This window comes from Malurus melanocephalus, unplaced genomic scaffold (assembly GCF_030028575.1).
Source record: "Malurus melanocephalus ecotype Western Australia unplaced genomic scaffold, MMel_1.1 scaffold_141, whole genome shotgun sequence".
NCBI classification, from domain to species: domain Eukaryota; kingdom Metazoa; phylum Chordata; class Aves; order Passeriformes; family Maluridae; genus Malurus; species Malurus melanocephalus.
In genome coordinates this window covers 1,688,777-1,711,384 of record NW_026623373.1, presented here as the reverse complement: position 1 = coordinate 1,711,384, position 22,608 = coordinate 1,688,777, and the positions used below count along the sequence as shown (strand labels likewise).

The 22,608-nt window shown below is 39.3% G+C and overlaps 1 protein-coding gene across 1 annotated transcript; it reads right to left on the bottom strand.

Moving 5' to 3' along the window:
• Positions 1-1,341: 1,341 nt before the first annotated feature.
• On the bottom strand, positions 1,342-22,097 carry LOC130576447 (ATPase family AAA domain-containing protein 2-like). Its single transcript, XM_057371127.1, has 18 exons — positions 22,061-22,097; positions 21,638-21,742; positions 20,473-20,548; positions 19,570-19,729; positions 19,243-19,352; positions 17,753-17,927; positions 17,038-17,126; positions 16,536-16,695; positions 15,060-15,150; positions 14,304-14,612; positions 12,426-12,510; positions 10,853-11,036; positions 9,142-9,327; positions 7,941-8,076; positions 7,606-7,724; positions 5,266-5,394; positions 2,766-3,065; positions 1,342-1,401 (listed from the first exon to the last, which is right to left on the bottom strand). The coding sequence occupies exons 1-18, from the start codon at positions 22,095-22,097 to the stop codon at positions 1,342-1,344; spliced, it is 2,511 nt and encodes an 836-aa protein (XP_057227110.1).
• Positions 22,098-22,608: the final 511 nt, after the last annotated feature.

Genomic DNA, 22,608 nt, shown 5'->3' with positions numbered 1-22,608 from the left:
TCCCCAATCTGCTAATCTTGATGCTCCATAGAGCAACTAGACTTTAGTAAGCAAAGAGAGGAGATCTCAAAGGAGCTGTGAAGGAAAATACGGTTTTTATGCAAGCAGACTTTTACTAAGAAGAGTGATCAAACTTTTACTAAGAAGAGTGATTGCGGTTCTAACATGCTGGAACTGACATTAACATATCCATACTCCCTTGTGGACTTTTAGCTGTAGATTTACCATGATGTGACTCATTGTGCATGCTTTCTCTTTTCATTACATGAACTGAACAGGTATTGAACACCTAGGAATAGAATACCTCATAAAGTGCCAGCTGATGTTTTCACTTAGTATTTCCATGCTTTTGTCACAGAGTCTAAAATGGATGCCATGTTTTTCTCATTGMTCTTAGACAGTATTCACTGAAACATTCAGTGTTGTCAGAGGAAAATTCCTAGCAAAAGAAGCAAGAACATATTAATATGAAGTATGTATACGGACTATAATCAGAATTTAAGTCCAGTCATACCCAGCTTTTCTCCAAGAGCCACCTGGAACAGAAAGGTGTTTGTCTTCTGCCAAAGTTCTAYACCCTTAACACAGCAGAAAAACACCTTGCCCTGGGAGTAAGGTCTAGTTAGAAGGGTTTTGCTTCTGTCTCTCTTCATTTTTTAACAGCATTTAGAGAGACATTAATAGCTTTCTTTCAGAAGGATGTCATTTACCCACAGAAACCCAAACGGAACAGAAGATAAGACTTTTTCATGGCTGTTGCTCTTGTTCATACYGTTGTTCCTGCAAGGAGGATGATACTACTCACATTTACTATGTGAGGAAAGCTCTGGTGGGCCATGGGACAAGGTTTGTTCAGTTTACAACCCAAAATTCCATGAGTATCAAACTAAATCTCACAATGAAAGCAGCAGAAACCAGACCAGATTCCTTACTTCTCTAAGGTAATGCTATGAAGAGATTACATGAATCAATAATGGACAAAGAAGTGTGAAGTACAATACAAGGACTAAAAACATGTCARGAGGTTATGTAGSGAGAAAATTAAAAGGACTGGGGCCATAAAAGGCAACAGAAAATGTTTTTACAAATACATAAGCAACAAAAGGAGAGCTATGGAGAATCTCAATTCGTTACTTGATGCAGAGGGAAACATAGAGACTGCAATCCCCAGGGTACTCAGCCCCTGACCTGGAAGACAGGGACTGGAAGCAGAATGAAACCCATATAATCCAGGAGGATCCATTTAAACAYTCATAAGTCTATGGGCTCCAACAGGATCCACCCAAGGGTACTGAGAGAGTTGACAGAAGAACTTGCCAAGCCACTTTCAGTCATTTACTATCAGTCTTGGTTAACTGGAGAGGTCTCAGCTGACTGGAAGTTGGCAAACGTAGCATCCATCTACAAGAAGGGTTTGAAGGAGCATCCCAGAAGCTACAGGGCTGTCAGTCTGACCTTGGTCAGGGAGGGTCATGGTCCAGATTATCTTTGTGCCATCATATGGAACATACAAGAAAAACATGGGATCAGACTCAGCCAGCATGAGTTTATGAAAGGCAGGTTCTGTCTGATCAACTCGATCTCCAGACAGTGACCTGCTTGGTGGAAGAGGGAAAGGCTGTGGATGTTTTCTACTCAGACATTAGCAAAGCCTTTGATACTGTCACCCATGGTGTTCTCCAAAAGAAAATGTCACCGCCTGCTCATGGCTTACATGGCAAAAGCAAAGCAGCAATTTTTAAGCAGATTCCATGATCCTTTCAAGAAAAACTAAACCACCAAGTCACTACCCCAAGGGATTCTTCCTTCTTAGTTAAATAGTCTTGAAAATTATGGATAAAAAACAACAACAACAACAACAAAAAAAACCTAATCCATACAACTGAAACTCCTTGAAAGAGTTCCATGGGAGGGAAACAATCCATGACAAGCCCCATTCCAAGGCAGGGCAGACTATTCCTGAGTGGGATTTGGTCTGTATTTCCCAATGAAATGCGAGACMGTCTGAAGACAAGAGCCTGACTTGGAAAGATCAGAGAAGAGTTTTAAGTGTTGAAGGCTCTGTTAAAAACACTGAACTCCTGCAAGTTAAATGATTCAGTTCTTCAAGTAACGACACTGAGATGCATAAAGCATGGGCTACTTGACATCCTTTACAGTCATATAAATTGACTCTTTTTTACTAGGCTAGACCAAGATTATAAAAGGTATAAGCAACATTTTCACCAGTCTATATTATGAGTTTTAATTAGGCACGAATTAATCCCAATATCTAAACATAGTTTTGTTTCTAAAGCATATAAAGTAGAACATATAAACACTTGACTAAAGAGCATTTCACAGGCACTTCAGGGCCAGTGAAAATGCGCTCAGAGGTTATACACACTTTGTGTTGAGTGCTGGTCCTCAGGCCTTTTTATCCCCAGAATATGTGCACTCTCTCTGTGACCATTATTGCARTAAAAGCAAAGCAGTGTCTAACCTAATCTTGCGGAGATAACTTTTCAGATAAGAAACTGAACCAAAATAAATGGGGAAGGGGAAGGACAAATAAACCAGCAAATCGCAAGGCAATGCAGAATATATATTATATTTCCAGGGCTGTAGGCACTCTCAGGGACTGCCAGAGCCCCTGAACCAGGGTTTGTTCCTTAGCAGGGCTGCCAGAAAAAGAGGCTGGTACTGGAGGGAACCCGTCCGGCCGCGCTGGGTGACCCCTGACTTCTTCACGGCCACTTCTTCCGACGGCAGCAACACCTGCTTACCCTAAACATTTGTTTATCCCATTTGTTCCCTCCGTGGGACACTGGACTCCGGTGCTTTCCCACTGGAACTCGGGTTTCCCAGCTCCTCTCAACACTCCTGAAAACTCTGGCCAGCACTGGCACCCGTTGCCGCAGGTCCAATCTGCCAGCCAAGATGCGCCGGCTGCTGAGAGCGGGGATCCAAGGGATGAACTCGGAACGGGAGCCCCAGAGGTCACCTACGAGGTGGCGGTTCTGCCCCACCCTATCTGTTCCTGCACCCTGGGGAACAGGGCACTCAGGTGTCCCCCGAACCATCCCCTTAAGGCCATAGGACAGCCAGAGTCACAGCAGGAATGGCACCATGTCCTACTCCTGGCCTCTCAGCTTGCTTCTCTTCGCTAGAAATAAACTTGGAACGAAAAACCCCCAAGTTCGAGTGATTTCTAGCGATAAAAAATGTTTGGAAGCTTTGAGACAACAGCAGGAATCAGAATCAATATGCTTTAGAAGATTCCATGCTGTTTTCATGAAAAGAAAACACTGTTGTCCCGAAACAGGTTCTTTCACCCAGTGTGCAAAAGGTCAATCCACACGAAGTTGAGGTATTTGATTTATTTGCAGTTCTGCACAGAAAAGGGTTGTAGGCAGTAAATCTACAAAGRCAGCCTACTGACTATCATAATTTTACAAAGGCAGTAATGTTGATTGGCTCCCAATTACACAGTCTCMCTATTAATTTTGAATCTTCTATTGGTTTAATGATTCATTTCATATGCTAATTAGTCTACATGCTTAGTCTTTCGAGCTGGTGACCACTTTTTTAGCTGATAGTTTCCCTTCTTCAGACAGATCCTTTCTTGATCCAGTGGGCATGATCACCTTCTACCATAATCAGCTAGTTTAATACATTTTCCTTGTTTTGTGCCTCATAATCTGGCATTTTATTAGTCATTTCACCAAGTGTCATTGTTCAGCACTCCATTGTGTCTGGTTGCAGCTATGTGCTTAGCTTTTTTCTTCTATTGTTATTTTCTGTAGCTGCTACAATTACAGGGACATGTTAAATATAGTTTATCTCTTTAGGAGCCATACATGAACATTAGAGTATGTCAAGTAYGCTCAAGTGAAGTATCACAGCCAAGTGAGGACTGCAATTTCTTTCTTCATTTCCTAATAAGAAAGAAAAAAAAAAAAGGACAAATTAGGAGTCAGTGTGAATAAAAGCCTGAGAACCCTGATTATTTCTCCATCAAAAGAATCAAGAATCTGTACATACATACAGTTGTTAGTAATACCTAGCCAACATATGTGCTACCACCATCACAATGTCTTTTTAGCCCCACTAGCTTCAAACATATTCTTAGGCACCCAAAACAGAGTACGATAGAGAAACTGCAGGGATCTGTCTCAGGGGATGATGGATCTCTATCAAGCTGCTTTCAATAATAAAAAAAAGAGAAGACAGTTCCTGGAGAGCCAGACTGAAAAGCTAAAAGGAAAAAGAAAACAACGAAATCAAGTCCCGTCGAAAGAATCCACAAGCCCTGATACAAATAAATCGCTCCTCATGCTGAACCACATTATCATGCCAGATGAGAGAAGGGTACATTTTTCAGKAATGGCCTCCTTGGATCCAAATAATTCTCAGTGCTGCACAGTCAGAACAGACCATCCTTTCTAACTCTTTACTCGATGTGGAAGAAGAGATCAAGATGACCAAGGCTAAAGTGAAGAGGCTTCCCCCTTTTTTTTAAGGCTGAGAAGCATAAAGAATTTTATRTGATTTCATGAATAAACATCTGAAAGACAAATGGACTCAAGGATCTTGAAGCTGAAGACTGAATATCCAATCAATCTAAAACATCTTAATACTGAGAATACCTCCCTAGGACCATGGGTGCCTGTGGAAGATTTCTGCTGAGTTCCAACAACTCAGAAATCCGSTCTTAGGAAGAGATTAGAGAGTTGGACTCACTAGGATCAAACCATCATAAGCAGAAWGCTCCCCACATGGTCATATTAAAGATGCTTAAGACATGCAAGTTAAGAAGAAAGTCTGATGAGCCTACAGAAAAAGCTGAAATTCTTGTAATGTTTCATATTTACTTTCTTTTTGAGAATGGAATGACTGCTACAAGTGTTGCCACATGTGCCTGCCTGCAGGGAAAGAAAGAGGAAGTGGTAGACTGAGAAAAACACTGTCTTTTCACAGCCCCCCACCCTGGAAAAGTTCTGGAGAAGGACTAGGGACAGACAGGTTAACTGGTWTGAGAAGCCTATGCAGGYGCACCTATTGCCTYTTTCTGCTGAATCTGCCAACAATTWTGCCAAATACMACAATGGGTTTGCAAYAGGGGTAATGYCTTCCAGCCTGAAATGAAAGTCTTGTAACAGAGGCAACTAAGCAATAAAGAATGATAAATAATCATGGCATTTAAAGTGAACACATGCAGAATAAAGACACACACACACACTGAATATCACATGACAGAAAGACATATTAAACAAAATAGTTTACCTCCACTAATTCAGTTTTGTCAGCATTCTCCCGATGTTGGTAAACACACGTGCTAAGAACAGAATAGAGTTTCGCCATGCTCGATATACTGACGTTCTCAGTTGCCATGACAACAGAGTCCAACACTTTCTGGAAAAAAAAGTGGAAGCTACAATTCAGAACAGGACAAGGTATGTTCGASTTTYTTATATTGTTAAATAAAAGTGRCACATCAGAGASCTGATTAAGTATCTCACAAGATTTAACTRGAGAAAAGTTAATTTTTCATGCTTCAGAGAAAAGGATTAAAGTTCAGACAATATTTTCTTACTCATCAATGATCAATTTTCTATGACATCATCAATGATAATTGCCAATCAACTGCCTCCAGAGGAACAGGGAATTATACAATCAATGCTGCCACCACAAAGCCATGGTTGTATTTCAGTAGAAATGCAATACAGGGCCATGGAAAATGTGTCTTTGGAAGCCAGGCTACAGATCTTCCAGATACAGCTGTGCCAGTTGGAAACTCCTTAGGTGCTCACCTCTACCCATTAGTTGAATGTGTACTGTGCCAGACACCAGCTAGCTCCTACCTTTCCACTCAAGAGTGGGTGGATTAGCAGAGTGACCGCGTGCAGCAAATCACCAGTCTCTCACAGTCCCTTCTGTGTGCAGGTGTGGGTGTGAAAATCTCTGGGAATGCACCACTGACAAGCTAATGCTACCACTGCTGGGGCTGTTCGGGAACTCTGTGTTGTGTGAGGTCCTGAAGATGTAGCTTATAAAGCTACACCCAATGAAAATATCACTGCSTCACAGCTGCTTGCCATGAACTCAGCCTGGCTCAGATCAGTCAGAACCAGATTTGAGTGTTCCCCTGAACTTCTTTCCATCCAATGTGCAGAGTAGAGGCACAAAAAGCTCAGGGAGTGCTTTCAGCTGCTGCAAACATAATACCTGGGATGTGACAGAGGTGCATGGCCAACACCCCCTTTGAAACTATCTCTAATTGCTGCCATATAGGTGATCACATGCTTTGCTACTTGTTYGTGATGTTCTATGCCTATTGCCAAGCAAATAAACAAACAAAAAATACCACCAATCAAACCAACTCAACAAACCCAAACAAGTAATACAAAAACCCATCCCATACAAAACCAAGCAGACATATTTTGGAAGTTCACCCTGCTTTTTGACTTTACAAAAGYTCCAGAGAGGTTCTCTGGTACAAGCATCAAGTTCCAGTGACACTTATGTTAAKGAAACAAGTTTTCTAAAATGACTGTTTCATCACTGTAGCTTTCTCTTCACAGCTGAAAATATCTATAAGCTGAAACATTGATAAGGACTCTACCATTTCTCCAGTTGGCAATAATCTCAGAGCACATGCTATTGGGATCCTGAGTCTGGAAAAACCTAGGTGGCTTCTCTTCATACACTGGCAGACATGAACAATAAACCCCCTGAAATCTGCTTCCTTAGGACACCAGCCTTAGAAAGCTAGTTTCACTTCGACAAATTATGTCAAGCTTAAAAAAGGGAYAGAAATTGTGTGGACAAGTCCCTTCACCAGAGGGRATTCCAGTCTGRTCATATTCTCCCCATACAGAGGAARCATCCAAATAATACTCCCTTTKTCAGGCAGGTAAAYAGCAGCCTCTTCTGCTTTGACCAAACTCCAGGACTTCAACCTAGMAATTTCCTGAATTTCCATCAAAGCAATATTCCCTTTGGTCAGATCCTTCTTTTATACCYTCTCSAGGTCATGCAAAGGAACYTCTTTTAYCCCCTGCACTAGGCCCACTTTTGAMCCTTTACCCATCTATAGCCTGAGATAACAAAGTCTTTCCTATAGGGGAMTAGAAAAACCTTGTAATACTGTAACTSTGTGAATGCAAAATTYTAACACTGGATTTTGAAAGAATTTGGGAAAAGCAGGTATTAGCATTTTATYCAGGATGAGCTTTAGGTCAGCCTGCTAACTTCAGGTTTTAAGTCATAACTACTAAAATCCAAGRTCCTTTTCTGGTTCCTAATAAATGAAAATATGCAAACAGAAAAACAAAACAACCCTACCTCAATCCATCATAAAAACTGCATTAATAAATRACAGTTATTAATGTTAATAACTAACATATTGTCAGTGAGCTATTTCAAAATTTAACAAGCCATTTTATGTTAAAAGAGCAGCAGTTTACACCAGCTGTGGAAACATGTTGAATTATTTCATAAGCTATATATTCCTCTTATAAATAGTTTGAATTGGCATTGGTTAACAACTGACTTAATTTACAATCATAAAGGAAGAAAGAAAATTTCCTATTTCAGCATTAACAAAATTGAAGTTAGACTTACTCKGAGCTCAGACTGATTCACAAACACTCCTCGTTTTTTAATTTGCATTGCTTTTTTGTGTAATACTTGTGGTTGCACATCCTCCTGAGAACGTCTCGCAGGAAGGTGCACCTGGGAATCTGGAATGAGACAAATTCAAGTKGGGATTTCTCTTGATGTGAAATAGAGTATATGGGAAGTATCCTGTACCTGAAATAGGGTAAAAAATTTTAGTCAGTTCATGGTACTCAAATGTAAGCACATGAAAAATTATTGACAAAAAATTACCGCCAAAGCAAATACTGTACTAGCTGTTAGCTTACAGTAACAAAGTTTTATATGTAGAATATCCTTACCTGAATTATATTTTGATGCAGGAGGTTCAGCCGCTTGCTTCATAATCAAGTTCTCAAAAAACCCTCTCCTTTCAGCACAGGTAGGCCGTGGGATAYTGAAAACTTCTTCACGATTAGTATTAAACAATGATTTTATCTAGACCATGAGAAGAAAAGGTATTTCTGACATAAGACCACAAAAAATTCATATTTTCTATTCCAAACAGATGAGCACATTTCTAAATTACACTGAATACTCATCTAGATAAGACAAGCTACTAAAAGTTAACTTCTTGGCCTTAAAAGTCTAGATTTTCATAGCACTGCAAAGTTAAATAATGAACCTTCTAGAGTTTAAGATCCATGAAAAAAAAAATATGATACACCAATGAGAAAGGGGTGACATTCACCACGCCAAACACTGCTTATTTTTCATTTACCTGGATTGATGTCCTTCAGCTTGAATATTTGTGACAGCCACAGGGCTCAGAAGATAAGTGCCAACTTTTTGATAATGTGGATTATTTTTTCTTTTAATTTTRGAAGGCACTTACTAATATTATAAAAACTTATGTTATTTAGACATAATAATCAGAACAGCATATTAACATTTTGAACACCTTCCTTTAATGAACTCTCAGATTATATAAAGCTCAGCATTGCTTTTAATTAATTTGTTAAGAAGTACAATTAAAAATTGATTTCCAAGTGGCTTAAACAGAAGTTGGTCCTTAGCTTTTTAATTTGTCAAGTTTTCACCTGGATGAAGAAAGAAATGGATATTTTTTTGTGAAATAATTTAGACTAGAACTTGCATTSCATCAGTAACAGTGTGACCACAGTACCTTTTCAGTAAAAATGTTTTAGAAAAACAATCTTTTTCCTAGCTACGTTTCAGGCACTGTATATTCTTCACTAAGTATACACCTAACTGTCTTGAAGCCACTAAATTGGCAGTCTGAAGTATACCTATATGTGTGTCTAGTAAGCATGAGTGTGTGAGAATCAAGAAAAAGTTGGGTCAAAGTCAATCTCKTTACYCAGAAAACACTTTAGACAAATRCTTTCAGCATTGTTTTGTCTAAGCAAATTTTAAGAGACAAGGTTCTGAGTAGTAATAGTATGAATCTGCTTAAGAGCAGCRCAGTTCTCCAACGTTTCAAGGAGTTGTAGATTAACAAGAAACTGAACAACAAAGAAAGAAAAGTATTGACAGAAATACCTCTTCAGGCAGATCTTCATGTGGCACATCAGATGTTGCAAGGAGCAAAACTGGAGCAAAGTATGGAATGTTATTCAGTAGTCCTGTAAAACCAGCTTTCAGGGTAGGTCCAATGGCCTCCCACCACGAAGGGATTTGTGGGATATAGATGATACTTGGTGCTGTTCTTTGAGCTTCTCGTATCAACTAAAATGGTAAAATGAAAAGCTTAGATAAGGAAACTACATCATGTAGAACATGCCACTAAATAGCTACACATCAGTCAAACTATCCTGTGAAATAAGASTGCATAAAGCCAAGACATCAAGGCAAACCAATAAATGAGCAATTTAAGAATAAGGCAACATTTTCATCTGGACTCAAGTATAGACATGGCTATGCAGGCAGAAACAGAACTGAATCTCTGCTGGATTTCAAAACTACTTAGGTGTAAAGAAACTCCTAAAGAGCCTCAGATCTCAGCTGATGGGATGATGTGCCTGGAAAAACAAGATTAACCCTTCAGCACGATGTGTTAGCCTGGAGGAATTGTTACGCAGCTGCAACTGCACCATTTCCAGTTCAGAGTGGGTCCAAACCCACATTAGACTGAACAAAGACCAATATGTAAAGACAAGGGCTGACACAGTAAAAGAAGTCTGGTTRCAAATCATCACTTCAAGCACATTTAATAAGTGGTGAGCAGTCTTCAGCCTGCCTGAAGAGCTGAATCGTTCACAGCCTCTCATTCCTCTCATTATCAAAGCTTCCATCAGAACAAAACATGTGCATTGACAGACCACAAGCCACCACCTACAGATGGCACCTCAGTCACACAAGACAGGAATCCACCACATCAAGGTAGTGGCAACAATCCTTTCACATGGAAAATTCCTCCATGCACCATTTCAGATTAACAATATGCAGGGAGTTCCTGTCACAAGATAGGAAATAATGTGTTGTGTATCCAGGCAGTAGACAGGATATTTGTATGAGCATAGATGCAACCATGATTAACAAAAAGAGAATTGTTCCTCCTTTTGACAAACGAGCATCTGGTCACATGATGTGTCTGTTCTGACTTGTTAAAATGCTGCTAATGAAGATAAAAATACTTTAATACAGTGATGCCAAGTAATTACATTGATCTCCTGCCTAAAGGTAAAAAATCAAAACTGCAGTAATCTGCTTATATTTATTTTTTTCTAGTTAAGGAACACACATCATTTAAGCATTCCATGAATTGTAATGCTTTCATTGCATTTCACTGTAGCAGTACAAGCTGTATACGAATATGCAAAAAAAACTTTTCATAAAAACTATGGCTGCTAACAAATACAATAAAAAGAAAGTTACAAAAAGTGCATGTCACACCATCRGGCTGATGCAGAGCCATCTACTGGGAGCACAGAGATTTAAGAAGCAACAAAAACAACTTTCTGGATCCCATCAAGACCAGCAGGATTATTTGTCACAAGAGGGGCTTATTAGCAGCACCTCTCATCTCCCTGAGCAGCTAGCAACATCCTCCCTCTTTCATTTCAAATTGAAATGAAACATGGCTATGTATAAATGTCCGTATTCAGTATCATTCCATCTACAAGAAAAGTGATTTTTCAGACAAAAGTAAACATAACAGGAAATTCAAATCAGGCCAACTCCATTACAGTGAATTTCACTAGTTTATATACAGTTCAAGAATCCTACTAGAACAACAGAAAAAAAAAGATACCTGTGAACATGTTTCTTCCTGTGATGTGGGGCTAAGAAACAAGGTTGGGAGGTCTAGCATATAAGCTGGAAATTTTTCCAGGGCATGTAATACTGCAGGTGCCAAATCAAAAGCCTGCCCACATCCTGGCTCTTCAACAAGTAAGAACCGTGGCCTGAAAGACGTTGGCTGGTAAGAAGGACTTCTACAACAATAAGAAGAAAACAAATTTTAAAAGGAGTGATGAAGAGGCACACAGATGTTAAATATTTTTCCTATATTTTCTTTTATAAATATGCTCCCTATTCTACCAAATAATAAGCTGTTCTGTGATCAAGAAGGTTATTTAAGCTTATTTTCTCAAAAATTGGTGCCACTCCTCTGATAAAAAATCCTTCCAGTCCCCAGCATGTCTATTATTCCTTTGGCTAACTTAAGTAACAGTTTTTAAATCCCACAAGGGGACTGTCCAAGCAAACGCACAAAAACCAGTTGGTCAATGACCTGACACAGGGTAAAATAACTTCACAGCACAAACCAATCTGGGTTTCTTCACTCACTCTCCACACACAAYCATTTTCAACTTGTCTTGACTTCGAGTAACTGTGAGATCTCTACACCTGTCAAATTTAGCGAAAATTTGGCTACAGTTCCCGGAGACAGTGGGAAGAAAGGGGCAAAACTACATTCCTAGGGGAAAAAAAATTAATGTGGGCACTGAAACATATTAGTTGTATCTGAAGCAGAATATTACTGGATTGCTCAAATAACTGCACTACAGTAAATATGTATAAGATTTATATTTATTTTATTCAGTCATTCTAGTGGTTTTATCTTTGACTTGTGTATTAATTTCCTGGTAATCTWGCTTCACTCTCATGAAATATATTTGTAAAGAGGATTGTGCATTTTTCCACCACAATACTCTTGTACCTTTACTTGCTGGAAGCAAAGATCCTAGAAACCTAACTAAGCTCAGCAAGTCATATTTTCTGGGCAGCACAGCAATAGGAAGGGGAAAAAATGTCTGACAATAACCTATTTTTATAACTATTGGACTATATGACTTCCTCAATTAAAATTTCAAAAGATAACAAAAAGTCAATAGGGTAAAAGTAGAAAATACAGACATTGTTTAAATTTTTCTCTTACTGATTTARCAAACTACTTCTCAATTTTGTTTCTAATACTTAATTTGTAACTGCTTCAACCATCTTGGAAGATAGAAGGGCAAAAGATGGCTACTTAAATCCATAGAGGTTTCTTAAGCTAAAAGGAAAGAATGAACATTTTTGGGGGTATTGAGTCTTTCAAGAATTACTATGGATTAAACCAACATGTTTTGATAATCTGTGAACCATTCCGATTTAGTAAAAGAGGTCTGGGCTGTTCAGTTTGATGGCTTAGGACAGTGTAGTGAGTTAGAACAGTTAGATCTAGTACCCAGCTGGATCCTCACATTTACTTCCAGCAGATTGATCACACACACAGCCCCTCACTCAACTCCTTCATCTAGCACCCCTCACATATTTGCACAACTTTTTACAGACACAGCCATCTCAAAAATGTAATCATGAAGAGAACAAACATGTACCTGCTAAAAGTGCGGAATTCTGCCTTTTTGCTGTCAGGCAGCTTCTTTTCAGAGATTGATGGTAAGTCATCATCACTGTCATTCCCTAGGATTTAAAGACAAGAGAAATTTGTTAACTTTTCTGCTCTTGCTTTAGTACACCTCTGAAATCAGTGCTGGAAACCACTTSTCTTGCATTTTGTCATTTGAATGCTATTTTCTGAAGAGTTCAGACTACCATGGAGATAAGGAGATTGCACAAGTCTATRCAAACCTATCCTATGTCCTATGATTTGCATCAGGTATTATCTCTCTATTGAAAAACACTTGGGAGGTTTTTTCCTTCAAATAAAGATGATCAGGAACAACTTCTGTAGTTCCTAGATACTAGAAAAACCCTTCTCCYCTCATTTAAGTATTTATTTACTACATTAGTAATGATTATTGACTACWTCAGTGGGACAGGGGAAGGGTTACAGATGTTATTTATCTGGATTTCTGTAAAGTCTTTGACATGGGCCCCCACCGTGCCCTCTCCAAATTGGAGACAGATGGATTTGATGAGTGGACTGTTAGATGGATAACAAAGTGGTTGGATGGTCACATCCAGAAGGTGGCAGTTAATGGCTCCAAGTTCCAGTTGACATCAGTGACAAGTGGCATCTCTCAGGGGTCCATACTGGGACCAGTGTTATTTAATATCTTCATTCATGCCATAGATGAAGGAATCGAGTGCATTGAACACACACTAAGCTGAGTGTGCAGCTGACACACCTGCAGGGTGGTAGCMCTCCAGAGGGACCTGGACAAGCTCAACAAGTGGGACAATGGGAATCTCATGAGGTTCAACAGGACCAAGTTCAARGTGCTGYATCTGGGTCAGGGCAACTCCCAGTATCAACAYRGGCTGGGGATGAACGGATCCAGAGCAGCCCTGTGAGAAGGACTTGGGGGTGCTGTGGATGAGAGAGGCTGGAGATGACCCAGCCATGGGCACTCACAGCCCAGAGCCGAACATGTCCTGGGCTGCATCCAAAGCCCTGTGGGCAGCAGGGCCAGGAAAGGGATTCTGCCCCTCTGCTCTGCTCTGGTGAGACCCCACATGAAACAAAGTGTCCAGCTCTGAGGTCCCCAGCACAGGAAGGACATGGACCTGCTGGAGCAAGTCCAGAGGAGGGGCACCAAGATGATGAGAGGGATGGAGCACCTCTCCTGTGAGGAAAGGTGGGGAAGCATTGGGTTTGTTTTGGCTGGGAAAGACAAGACTTCAGGATGACCTAATTTCAGCTTTCCAGTACCTGAAGAAAACCTACAGTAAAGATGGAGAGACGCTTCTTACAAGAGCATATAGTGGCAGGACAAGGGGGAATGGGTTCAGACTGAAAGAGAGTAAGTTAAGATTAGATAATAGGAAAAAATTCTTGACTGTGAGAGWGGTAGAGCAYTGRAACAGGYTGCCCAGARAAGTTRTAGATGCCCCATYCTTKGAAGTGTTCAAAGCCAGGCTGGATGGAGCTCTGCGAAACCTGGTCTAGTRGAAGGTGTCCCTGTCCAAGGCAGGGGGATTGGAACGCAATGACCTTTAAGGCCCCTTCCAACGCAAASCATTCTGTGATTCTRCAGTTTGGAAAGAAGTGCCTCATATGTGAAACCTTAGATCCATCTCTGAAATTATTAAAGTGATGTGAGCTACTGTTGGTAATGGGGGACTCTGGTAGAGAACCCATCATTCTCTTCTGCATGTTGCGTGTCACTCACAGCTCCCATCCTGCACTCTCCACACACATAAAGTATAAAATTGCACTGTCATTATGGCTGAGAGGTTTGTCTGTGTTGGTTGCACAAATCAGGAGGTTTTGCTTTGGCAGAATTCTAAACAAGTAGATGTTAYTGTAATACCTTGGCTCTTCTCCAGGGCRAGTTTTGCATGSGGAAATGCTCTCTGCAAGGCTTGYAAAATTCTTTCCAGTGTGTTTTCTAACAGYGGCTTTGAAATAAGTGGCAGTGCTCTCCCAGGTGAAGCCCCAGCTCTCTGTGATGCTGGAACAATCTTCTGCATGGCCATGGCAAAATCCTTTGCTGTTACTTTGATTGATTTGGCATCTATCTTCAGTCTCTTGTCRCTCTCGTGTATCTGTGGATAGCGGCGGCGCAAAGCACAGAGCCCAGCTTCAACACATARGGCTTTAATATCAGCMCCACAGAATCCTGACAAACAAAACAAGAGACAAATGTTATCCCAACAAATATATGTTATATAGGTTAAAAACTCTGGATGGCCAGGCCAGGAGTGCTGGTGAATGATGCTGCATCCAGCTGGGAGAGGTTCACTAGTGGTGTTCCCCAAGGCTCTSTACTGAGACCAGTGCTTTTTAATATCTTTATCAAGGATCTGGATGAGATGATTGAGTACACCTTTGGTAAGATCATGGACAACACTATGTTAGGTACAAGTGTTGATCTGCTGGAGGGCAGGAAGGCTCTGCAGAGGGATCTGGACAGGCTGGATCAATGGACCAAGGCCAATGGGATGAGGCTCAACAATGCCAAGTGCCACTCTGGCCCTTCAGTCACAACCCCATGCGGCGCTGCAGGCTGGGGCAGAATGTTGAAAGGTGCCCAAGGGAAAAGGACCCACACTGTTTTCAAACTCACCAGCACATTTCTCAGCCAGTTCYTCAAGTAAGCTGTCCGATGGCTTCAGGGTCCAGTCTCGTGTGTGAATTTTGAAAATTTCTTCTCTTGCCTGGAAACAAAATGGTTGCATTTTAGTTTGCCTTAAGCTTTCTCTTAAAAAAATGACCACAACACAAAACCCCCAAAACTCTCMCACTARTACAAATACTTTTCYTGTCTGYTAAATTTCTAAGTATTTTAAAAGTMAGTTACTAATGYRCWCTCTACTTCTTCAAGCAGGAAATGCAATAATTTTTAATCAAACTCATGGGGATGCAGTGAAATAAAAGGCATGTGCATCTTCCATAAAAAGTGAGTTTTATAAGCGTGACCACTAGTGATCCTGAAGAATAAATTGTAGTAAAAGCCTTATCTGTAAACAGGCATTTTGTATCGAGGAAAACTCTCTCAAATCCAGCAACATTTCACAGTGAAGGTTTCAGTAGTTCAACAAGTGTGCTTTCTTTGCCAGTTTATTCAAAGAAAACAGTCCTAGCACTCCAATTCAAATTGCTCCAGTTGCTACCAAGAACAAAAAGTATGACTCAAACTACTGTCACTCATCCAGAAAATGTCAAACATYGCCTATTCTCATCTTTGATCCTAGCAAGACTTTCAGTGAAGTATTCCCTGGTACACAGATTAATTATGGCAGACTTCTAGAACTCCAGGGAATCGTGTATTAGGTTTGTTCCATGGCCCCTTGTCTCTTGTTTCTGAGAGCAGATAAAAACTGGGTATAAATGTTTGTGCTAAAGGCACCATTTTATGCACTTTTACTAGCCTTCAATCCAATACACCTTTTATCTTTGTTCCAAAAAGTGCTAAGAAATATCAGTGATAGCCAGAGAAGAAATACAAAATCACTATCTCCTTCCCACTCCATTYCTACCTCGATATTTTTTGTTGCTAAACCAAATAACCATTAAAACAAATTTCTTCATTGCTTAGCTATTGCCATCAAAATCAAAGCGCTGCACCTGCACAGTGTATTGCACATCTTTGTCCAAGTTGCTGTTAATAAGTACCAGTAAGAACATCAGATTCCAACATGCTTAATTTGCTCCAGCACCAGTCTTGATCAAAGTTTTTGTTACCGGAAAGGAATTCTTGTGTGCACACCGTTGCTTTCATCTTCAAGATACTACATCAATACCTTAATTCGTATACTCATTCTTTCTTTAACATTTCAATAAAGAGCAGCATCTTTTTCTTTGCTGGTCACAGMAAAACCAAAACTAATTAGAGAAATATCTACTTGCTAACATCATCTTATTCATACATATATTCAGTACCAGATCTGCCCTCTGCAGTACAATGCAATGTTTCCAGATACTCCTCTTGTGTCCAAGCTGTACTCTACGGATGGAGAGTTGTACTGCTGCCTTGCTATAGGGGTTTGTTATAAAGATGGACTTTGCCACTTAAGCAATAAAGTTGGTTTGAAGTTCTGACCTCTTTGTTTGGCAAGCTGAAGCGGAATTCTCGTTCAAAGCGCCCAGGTCTTCGTAAAGCAGGATCGATGGAATCCAGTCTGTTGGTGGCTCCTATCACCACAACCTCTCCTCTGCTGGTTAAGCCATCCATAAGTGTCAGAAGTGTCCCCACAACAGAGCTAACAGAAAAATAYRATTTTCATTCACCAGTTTAGCAAATTTTCTTCAGTTCCACGTAACCTTCTCCACTGATCCTTCAAAAAGAACAAGCTTTTATTGACAAGATATGGAGTAGCAAAAGAATTATTTTAGGAYATAGCAAAATACAGATAATACAGACCTTGTGCTGATATCAAGCTTAGCAGATAATTGCCAATTATTGTTTAAAAATCATCTGAAATTCACTAACACTAAATTATTAGTTTTCAGGATAAATGAACATGTCACATCAAGTTAAGTAAGTTACCATCTTTTTTCACAAAGATCAAGCACCTTCTACAGAGACAGAAAACAAGTCCTACCTATGAACTTGGTCTTGTTTGCTGGACCGTACAGGAGCAAGAGCATCGATCTCATCAAAGAAAATAATTGAAGGTCGCATCTGGTAGGCCTACAATGAAAACACAGGAATATTGACATCAGGAACGCAGCACTATTTGAAAAAGAAAATGCATGGAAAACATTATGGTTGGAAAGACACTGGACCTAGATTTTTCAGACCGGCATCAAGCATCTCTACTAATTAAGCTAATGGAAAACAGCAGCTTGTCAACAAAAAAACAGCAGCCTGTCAACCACTAAGACTGAGTGACAGGAAACAAATCATACCAGTAGTTGTTACAGCTATTTGGCAGCTATGAGAACAGTGACAGGACTTAACTCAGTTAAAGGTTCTGCAAGCGACCTTCCATTACTGATTTAAATGAACATGTTTTCACCCTGAATCTGTTTCCCTCTCATCTAAAGCCACCATCTTGTGCTTTTTGAAACCATTTTTGTGACTGTTTTGGTGGTGAGTAGGTGGGGTTTTTTTGAGGTTGGTGGTGGTGATTTTTTTGTTTGCAATACAAGAAAATTGTACAATCAATAAATCTCAAGATTTCTAGCCCTAAAAAACTCCACTGAAAATGGGAAAAAGATGATAAAACATCTTATTATGTTTTAAGAGTGAGTTCTTCTCGATCACAGAAAATTAGTTACAATTCCAACAGAGCACATGGCACAATTCARTCTTACCTGCTCAAATACCAAACGAAGCTGTCGTTCAGATTCTCCKACCCATTTACTCATGCAGTCGGCAGCACTTCTCATGAAAAATGTTACTTTCCTGTCACCTCTGCTACATTCATTAGCAAGTGCACGAGCAACCAGGGTCTTTCCAGTCCCTGGTGGACCATAGAATAAACATCCTCTACAATTTAAAAGAAAGAAATTTTTTAAAACTTCACATAAGAGAAAATGTCATGAAAAAGTATCTGTTATAACCCTAAAACACACAACCTTGCTGTCCTAAACTAAACACTTCATGGATAAGATAGTAGTAACAGCTGAAGTGTGAGAAAAGTCAAGTGTTCCTATGCAATTTTACAAGCCAGCAAACAAAATGAATAAAGATAATAATGCAGATGTACCAAACCTCAAGAGAATACAGTGGCATCCCAGGAGCACATTTTCAAAACTTCTGATCAAGCAACAGAGRTGGTTACAGCACAGTGGAGCCAAAWAAGAACAAACTTYCAATGCAGAATCTGAGACCRGGCTAATTTAGGAATTAGGACCAGTTCATTTTTCAGTGATACACTACATATTCTTTCTTGTTTTCACAAAGGGCAAGATTTGACCATAAAGTATTTCACATTCCCTTTTTAAAGCTTTAAATTAGTGGATTTGGTCTCCCTTTGCTGGTGATCAAGGAAGAGGAAGTAGTCTAAAAATGGGAAGATATTCTGCATTTCTGTTTCCATCAACTAGAMGAGCCAATGCACYGCTGCTTMAAAAAGAATTTCARTGAATAAAAAAGCAAARCACAAATTTCYTTTTCCATGYTTGTAAAACTTTGAAAGTTACTGGAAGAAAAAAATTCAAAGTCCTATTTCAATATACCATGACTGTGTTTTGATGACCAAGGATATATAAAGTTAATGACTCTCTAATAATCTCATTTTGAAACACAGAACTTGTGTAGCCATGTAAGAAGGGGACAGACTCTTATTTTAGCCCAAGCCCAAAAAACGCTGCAAAGTTTTAGTTGCAAGTTCTATCATTTGTAAAACTAATACTTGAGCACTTGAAATAAAAGAGTGGGTAGAAGGCAGAACTGAACTTCCACAAAACAAATTAATTAGTAATTATTAACTGCAGTAATTAATTAACTGCAGTAATTAATTAACTGCAGTCAATTAGCAGTAGCTAATTAGTTAATTAGTAGTTTAGAGCACCTACTCTAAACTAATAAGTCCACTTGCATGCAAGACTAAAGAAAAAATCTCCAACTCCACCTTTTAAAGGCAAGACACTTTTAAAGGATAGTCTTGGCACACTGTAAATCTCTGAACCTATATATATGGTGCATTCTAACAATTTTTCAAATTATTTTTTACTAGTGCTAAAAAAAACCATAAATGCTGCTGAAAATTCTGAAGCAGGGAAACTTGCTGATACCTCAGTTGAATATTCTCCTGAAATAAGTAAATTAAGAACTTATAGTTTTAAATGGTRTCTGTTACCTTGGAGGTTTAAATTTCAATATCTCAAAGACGTCAGGATAAAGCAACGGCAAGATGACCATCTCTTTCAAAGCTGAAATGTGGTCAGAAAGACCACCCACACCATGAAACTGTGTCTAAAGATAAAGTCAAAAGAACAAATGTTTGAAGAAAGCTGCAACCTCAATAAAGTTCCATCAGAAATTAGATGTCAGCACAAACAAAWTATTCATGCCAATTTTCAAATTGCTTGAGAGAAAACTGGAAGCCAAGAGAACTACAGATGGCCCATTACTGGTAGTTTTCATAGATACTGAAAACACCTCACTGACACAAAGAAGGAGAAACACTTACTGAACCATCTATTTGCATTTGCTCCACACCAGCCAGACTTGCTCCAATTTTCAAGTGAACTTCATTTGAGTTGCCTTTCCGAATCGCTTCAGTTTTCGTTGGATCATTTTGAACTCCCTTTGTGTCATCTCTCTGAGCGCTGGCCGAAGGAGACCTAATTTGAATTAAGGAGAAAGAAAAAAGTGCTTTCTAATTTACAGTGCAGATAGATGATTTTGGATTTTCTAATGATAGCAAGTGAATCCAAAAGACCTTATAAATGAACACAAACTTCCTAAATAGTTAGATATTCATTCCAACTGTTTTATGTTTAATGGTCATGAGTAAATAAAGAACTTTARACTGAGTTAAWTATTTTAACAATGCTTGGCACTTACAAATGTGACTGTTGCAATTTATAATTTAGAACTTTGTTAAGCATTTTTCTTGTTTAAGGATAGTTTCAGAAAGAAACATGAACTCTGTTGAGTGGTTAAAAAAAAATCCATTGAAATTTCCATATAGGCTCTCCCTGTAAACTGTCTTCAATTTTAATAAATTGTACCATTCAAGATTAAGTCTTAAATCTTAATTTGTACCCTTGAAGTCTAAGATTTTTAGTGGGAGATTATGGCTTCCATTCCAGAAAAATTAATTTTAGTCACACAGTCTCAGYCATAACCCTCATCATTACCTTATCAGTAACCAAAAATACAGCATTTTCAAATAAAAGCTAATGGCTAGTAAAAAGGATGGTTTCCCCTGCAGTGTTTGKTTTGTTTTTAGCCTCAGGCTACCACAGCAATAATCTGCAATAATATTAATCTCTAATTACCACCAGCCCAAAAAAGCTTSAAAACATTATTCAGTCTTATAACCAACAGCACCCTTGATAAAGGACAACTATYATAAACCAACCTTTTAGGTTTTTTGCCTGAATCTTTCCCTTTGACAGGTGTAGTACGTGAAAAGCCTAGTTTACGTTTTCTTAGATCTGTTGAAAGCAAAAAATTCAGACTTTGTTACAAAAAAGTTTGAGACAAACCACGACAGTCAAAGAGACAGAAAATGATATAGGTATTACCCATCTCTTAGCTCAGGGAAAGTTTCAAGGAGTGGGAGGTTGGGTGGTTTAATCMGTGCACAATAGAAGTAAAAAGACATACACCTGATTTTTAAGGAGAATTGAATACCATAAGAGTAAGATTATTAAGTCTCTTTAACTGCTACTCTTTCAAGGGTACATAGGTAATTTTTTAGCCGAAAAGCAACCACAAGGATGTCAAATGAGAAAAAAAACCAAAAACCAGAATGTGTACCAGATACATGCATTCAATAAAACTTACTGGTGGAATGAGGTATGAAATGCAAAGAAAAGTTGTGTGCATGTATTTTAATTTTAAAAATCTCAAAGCAACAACCCGCCACTTGCATGCAAGAAATTAGGTCTCAAGAGAAACTGTGTAATATATAGTATTGTGTTACATACTGTGTTGGGTGTGGCTGGGATGGAGTTCATTTTGCCCACAGCAGCCCTCACAGTGCCGTGCTGTGCCCTGGTAGCTGGAAAGGTGTTGATAACACCCCAACATTTTGGTTACTGCTGATGAGTGCTGGCACAGCATCAGCACTGTCTCCCCAACATTCCACTCCTAAACATGTCTCTGGCAGGATCCTGGGAGGGGACACATCTGGCACATCTGGTCAGCTGACCCAAACTGACCTAAGGGATTTTCCATACCATATGACATCAGCTCAGCTATAAAAGTCAGGAAAAGGTGGAGGAAGGTGGGGCATTGGTTATTTAAAATGTTTGCCTTCTGGAGCAGTTGTTACCCATGCTGAAGCCCTGCTTCCTGAAAAGTGACCATACATCTCTTGCTGATGGGAACTAGAAAACAAAATCTTTTTTTCTCCTTGCCTTTGCACAACCTTTTGCTTGTGCTTTAGTGAAATCCCTTATCTCAACCTACAAGTTGTCTTCCATCTCATTTTCTCTGCCCTGTTCAGCAGAGAAGCAGGAATGAGAGAACAGCTTAAGCACAGGTGTCCATGTCCAGCCAGRTCAGCCCTGCACACCTACTTTCCAACGGGGATTCGAAGCGCTCGACAGCTTTTCTCTCCCGGCTGGAGCGGCGCCGGCCATCGTCTTCCTTTGCTTCATTTCCTTCTGGTGAAACCACTGCGCCTCAACACAAAGAAAAGTTGTGTTAGTACAGCTGCAAATGATGGTGTATTCAAAACACACTACATGGCATATTCCCACCTACCCACAGCCTTTTATCTTGTAAGCATTTTGGGAAAACATGAATTTTTTGTCTCTGAATACCTGTTCTGAGCTCACTAGAGTAGAGCCCTGGAGTTTACAGCTTGCAATGGCAATAGCAACATAAATTCTTTAACAGAGTAAAAGCAAGTAGCTCAGGCAATCTCAATTGTTTAAGACAAAGCTTTTGGCTAGAGCATAGTCAAGAAAATTTAAAGCAGAAATAGCCTACAAAGCTACCTGGAGTATCATCTCTTTCTTTGTCAGCTCTTCCCATATTGAGACTTTCCTAATTAAGCGAAGCAAGAAAGATCAGTCACAAATATGCAAACAACCTGTGAGCATATTTGGTGTTTATATAGTAACATTATCAAGGCACTCCATATACACAAAAGATTGAATTAAGGCACAGGAGGAGAGAATGGAAGCATCTCTCTGGCACCCAGGATTACTAACAAGTATTTCTGCTCTAAAATAGGGTTCAGTAGATGTGACTGTTAAACACTTCACCAGATACAAAAGAGTACATCAATTRACCCCAAGTAAATAATCCAAGATCATAGTAGAACCTAGGACAAAACAATTCCTAGCAGACCAATCATCCTGGCATTTGGGAGATGATAAACAAAATACTATAGAAAATTCTGATTTCATTAAAATACAAATAAAAAACAAACAAGAAAAAAACTCAAAAACTCAAAGAAACCAAATGAATTCAGATCTAAACAAAAATGACCCATCTAAGCAGGCTATGAAGACATTCAATAAATAAAGCACCTGCCATTCAA